The following is a 5,227-nucleotide window of genomic DNA, read 5'->3' as shown; positions in this document are numbered from 1 at the left end:
ACCTTTTTTTAAAATCTCACAATATGTATATTAATCATTGCTAGATTAAGATTGATGTTTTTTTCAACATGTGCCTGACATATCCCCGTTAAAGTGTTTTTGTTATACCAACTGCCACACACATTCCGCATGTCAGATGTACGTATTATGAAAGTTAGACTAATTTACAATCACGTATTAGTCAAGTTAGTATTACGAACATGAGATGACATGACGATGTCGATGAAAAAATCATCGACGAATACCTTAGGTGTCTTGATAGTATTATCACTCGTCATAATTGTTATTTTGGTGTGAAGCTTTCAACGGTTAAATATTAAAAAACAACATAATAACACTGTGCACTTAATACTGTTTTATTAGATTTGTCCAATTATAAAATATTATTTTGTATGCTATTTAGCAATGAATAATTCGTTAAAAACATTTATGCACCGTTCTTTATTAAATGAATAACACAAACAATCATTGGCGGGTTTACAACATTATCAAAGTAAGTAGAGAACTGAAGACCACGTGTGGCTAGTATTAGTCCGTCATTTTCGCGAGGGGGATATATTTTCAAGACGATAACTCCACAAGACCGAGCGAGGGCATCTTGCAAATAAGTTGCTAGTCATTTGAAAAACACAACGGGGTGTACTTTCCGTCACCTGACATAATTGTATTGAAAATATATGGTAATAAATTGAGAGAAAATGGTCTAGAATAACATGACATTAAAAAGCAACAACGATAATTTATGTCGCGCAGTCAACGATATTTGGCCAGCTTTGGGCATTGGTTTATACAAAGTCCGTATGCTACGTTGCAAAAAAATCTAACAAAATACTATGGAAGAATATTGTCATTTTGTTTACGCTTCATGGTTATTTAAGTGTAGTGTGGTATACTGTATAACATTTAGTGAACAATAGTTTATTTACTTTCATACAATAAATCAAACTTAAAGAAATCAAAACTTGCTACGTGTTCGGGTATCAACAAAACCGATGCAACTTCGTTTTACAGTGAAGGTCAATATTTAATCTGGTTACACATTTGTTTAGCTTTGATCCCATGAATAAACATCAACAATTAAAATTCACATCGCAACAACAATATAAGGCTATTAGTATTAATTAGATTAGATCGTATCCGTATGACACAACGAAATTACAATAGGTTTGCATCAGCTTGTTGTCCGAAATTCATTCATCTTTATATATACTTAAAGGGTACAGTTTAACAAAATCATTGTCACAAAGAATACGCATAAATTAAAATGAATGTTTGAATACTCCACCCCTCCACACACAAATTATAAAATGCTCAAAAATTTTAACTGTAAAACATAAAGTCTGACTTCGTTCAGTTTATGGTAGAGATTTCTATGACAATAGTCAGATATAAACAAATTATTTAAATATTTGCAGATATCGTTGCATCATATACTGTGTTTGTGTTATAGGAGGAATCAACACGGGCAACAATTTATTAACATCGTTTTACATAAGCAAAATTCATTACAATAACGACACTTAACTTATAATTACGTCACTGAACGTTGACATTCAAGGCTTGCGAGCAATATCAGAAAAACGTATTTGTGAGCCTCGATACATACATGTATATCACAGATTCTTGATACGATTAAGCGTTTTGTTCGAGTTTCCACTGTACATGTTTTAAGAAGCAGTTAACTAATTGTGTTAAATGAGTTATTGCTGTATAAATTAGTTTATTTTGCTTTAACTGTCTCCAACTTGTTGACCACTGGGAAATAAACAAATATGTTGTATACGACTGGCTTATGCTTGTACTTAATGTACTGATTGAAACAGTCGTAAGGTTTCTTTATAAATGAGCGATAATCTTAACTTTGACCTCAATACATTCTTGCATAATCATTTAATACGTTTTGTACTAGTTTTACAAAATTAATGACAGAATCTTATGCAATGTTCGAGTTATCACATTTATCCTGTGAGATATTAAGGGCACTTTATATAAGTTTATGAGTTGCATTCGATAAAATAATTTAATAGCTTAAAGTCCAAACGTTCTTTAATCTTAAACAGCTGCGAGCGAACGTTACGAAAATTATGCAAAATAACAAATTAAAATAAAAGCAACAATTGCCAAAATATAGACCAATACAGAACCCCTAAAGAGGTAAGTGTCAACTTTGTATGCAAAATCCAGTCTGACCACATTTGATGAAACATCATTGGACTTCTCAGCATTTGCGTCGTTAAATTCATCTTTAGGGCGATCATCTCTTCTCACATCGCATACGTCTTCATGTCTATTCAAATGTTCATATCTTACGATCGCAATGGACATAATGGTTATAAATGCCGAGAACACAATATCAAGAATAACAAACACTTGAAGAAATGACACGTTTGAAACCTTCGGCACAGAATCACTCACTGCGTTCAACAGAACCGACAATGTAAGAAACAACGAAACGCAATACGAAATTCGCTCTCCACATTCAGGAGGGATCATGAAGCTTAAAATATTTAAGAAACACAGAACGAATATGGGAATGAAAATATTAATAATGTAAAACGCCGGTTTTCGGCGTATATTTATTTTAATAGCTATGCCTGTAAAATCGGGATGGTAGACGTACTGTTTCACTCCAGTAGAGATTATAGACCATTCATCATGATTTCTGTTCCAAATCTCCAATCTTTCTGTTTCCGGTGCCATAATCATTTTCTTGTCAGTGTCGTACAGCTTCCCAATTATTATATGACACGTTTGCACATCAAATGGATACATTGTAATTGTTACCTCACACTTTGTATCCAGGTTAAACCAAACAGAAAGTTTTACACGTCCATTCGAATAAAGTAAGACCATTAAATCCTCTGAAGCCTCAGTCAATGGTGTAAACGTTGTTATTGTGTCCAGTACGTGAATACCGGGTATCCAGGTTTGCTCTTGTGGCACTGTAACCATGTCCATATCACTAAATTCTGACATGTTCCAAGTAAATATATCCTGACTCCATTCAAGCTCTAGACCAAACGATGTTTTCAGTATTTGTTCCCTTGCATCTAACTTAATAAATGCACTAAGATGTGGAATAACTGTCACGTTAATTGCTTTAGTCTGATCAAGAGTCGGCCTTATTCGCGGATCAAATGAGGACTTGATTAAGTCATGCAAACGTCTTTGGTCAGCATATGTTGTACAACTACAGCTGTGCAAAACAAAAAGTAGCAAAACACCAGTGATAACCATTTTCAAAGTATGCATTTTAAATTTTAAAGCCACATGCATGTCAACTTGAATATCCTTTAACGAAACCGATACAAATTACGTCCAGTTTCACTATCACCCAATGCAAATAGTATTTTCGATACGCGTGCAGTAATTTCATAACATATTTTGACAAGTTATAGAGTACGAAATGGAAAGTGTGTTAACTTTTAATGTTTAAATACTAAATAAAGTTTTGAATTGTCCATTGTGAGTTATACCATTTGCTGAATGGCTCAACCAGTCATATTCCTTGAGTCTACCTGACCGATTCAAACTATTCTGCCACATCACATTATCCATTAAACACGTTAGAATGTGTCGACATCGACATTGGGAGTATTCAGTACAGATCTTATACAGCCGTGAAGTGTCAGGGGATTCGACCAATCGCTAGCTCTGGCAAAGTTAATTATGTATCAATAGAAACAGACGGCAGGACATGGGTTGTTTTTATTGACGATAAACATGGCATTAATCAAAGCGCTAATAGCGATGAAATACCGTCGCCAGGAGAAATAATAACACAATAGGAACAATCTACTGATTAAGATCTACATGTATTCAATTTCTTAAGTTTGATCACGAGTATCGTATGTTGCCAAAGTAAAGAATAGGCTAGTAACAAAAGGACAATTACAAGGAGGTTACATGTTAATAGGGTACTAAACAGACGAGCGAATATGTGCAAATATCGTCCACCTCAAAGAGAGGTCGGATTTTGTAGGAGGACTGGGAATGGTCTAAATAAACACATGCGTAAGTAGAAAGGAGCCGAGTGTTGATGCTAAACGATCACCTAATCTGCAAACTGTCACAAACGATAACCAGAAAATATATTTTTTTTATTTTTACGCGAGTACAGGTCAATGTCACTGTAGCTTAAATTAGACCAAAACAAAACAGCAACAGTTTTTACTAAATAACGTGAGATTACTGTGGTGATAGAGGTATTGCACGAGCATTGTGTCTGTATGTAGCTTACATGATGACCTTGAGCGACATTGTATAAGCGACCGGTCATATCAAGGTCCATTAACTGTTCAGTCCTACTTAAAATAAAAACAGCAGACATGTGGTTTCCGGTCAATTACTTTAGTTCGAATTCAAACAAAACTTTATTAAACATTTCTTATAGCAAACTCATATGGAAAACAACGCTTAAGATTGTTTTTGTTCCAGTCGGTCAAAGTAAAGGTATCTGTTTGTAAACTTGAAAAAAAAACAAGGTTTCCTCTCAATAAATTGTGTTTGGATGGGAGTTTTACGCTGAACGTTAACTAGAGAGTTCAGTTGGGTCAAGGTCATCGTCTCAGTTACCAAAATAGAAAATTTGGTTTCCGCTAAATTACTCCCACTTTTGATTGAGGTAATGAGTAAAGTAATGTGCATAGGTAATTAACATGCAAACGTAACTTAAGAGTCAAATAAGGTTCAGTCAACGTCAATGTAAACAAAAATAGAAAACAACAACAACACGATTAATGCTCAATAATTGCAGTTGTAATGAGGTATAATCCACAAACAGGTTTCTTGCACGCAGACTTAATCTTAGTTTGCATATGAGGCCATTGGATCGACGTCGAAGTCAATACGTGTGTATAACAAAAACGTAAGAAAGAATGGAAGTATAGCGCTGTACATTTGTGCGTAGGTAGCTTACATGCAACTTTATCTTGTGATTGCACAGTTTTTGAATTAAAATAAGTACCTTAAACATTGAAACCCCAGTTAAATAGCATTGCAGTTTGTATTACTATTTATATAAAGGAAAGTTTCATTGCAAAGAAGCGATCATAAGCTTACTGTCGACGTATATTACCAACTGATCATGCCTTTAAAACAACGTATGCCACTTACATTTTGTGAGCGGAGTCACGTTGGAGAAAACACTGACTGACATAAAAAATTGTTACTTGCAATCAAAAAGAAATTGAGAAATCGGGTAGACAAGGAAAACAACACACACACA

The 5,227-nt window shown here is 34.4% G+C and overlaps 1 protein-coding gene across 1 annotated transcript; it reads right to left on the bottom strand.

Annotated features, from left to right (window-relative positions):
* Positions 1-902: 902 nt before the first annotated feature.
* Positions 903-5,098, bottom strand: LOC127836597 (neuronal acetylcholine receptor subunit beta-4-like). The gene has a single exon (XM_052363262.1). It carries the CDS (start codon positions 3,274-3,276, stop codon positions 2,083-2,085), a length of 1,194 nt encoding a protein of 397 aa, XP_052219222.1. The 5' UTR covers positions 3,277-5,098; the 3' UTR covers positions 903-2,082.
* Between the last annotated feature and the right edge of the window lie 129 nt (positions 5,099-5,227).

This window comes from Dreissena polymorpha, chromosome 6, assembly GCF_020536995.1.
Source record: "Dreissena polymorpha isolate Duluth1 chromosome 6, UMN_Dpol_1.0, whole genome shotgun sequence".
NCBI classification, from domain to species: domain Eukaryota; kingdom Metazoa; phylum Mollusca; class Bivalvia; order Myida; family Dreissenidae; genus Dreissena; species Dreissena polymorpha.
Note: the sequence above shows the minus strand (reverse complement) of the source record. Positions and strands in the feature narration are given on the sequence as shown.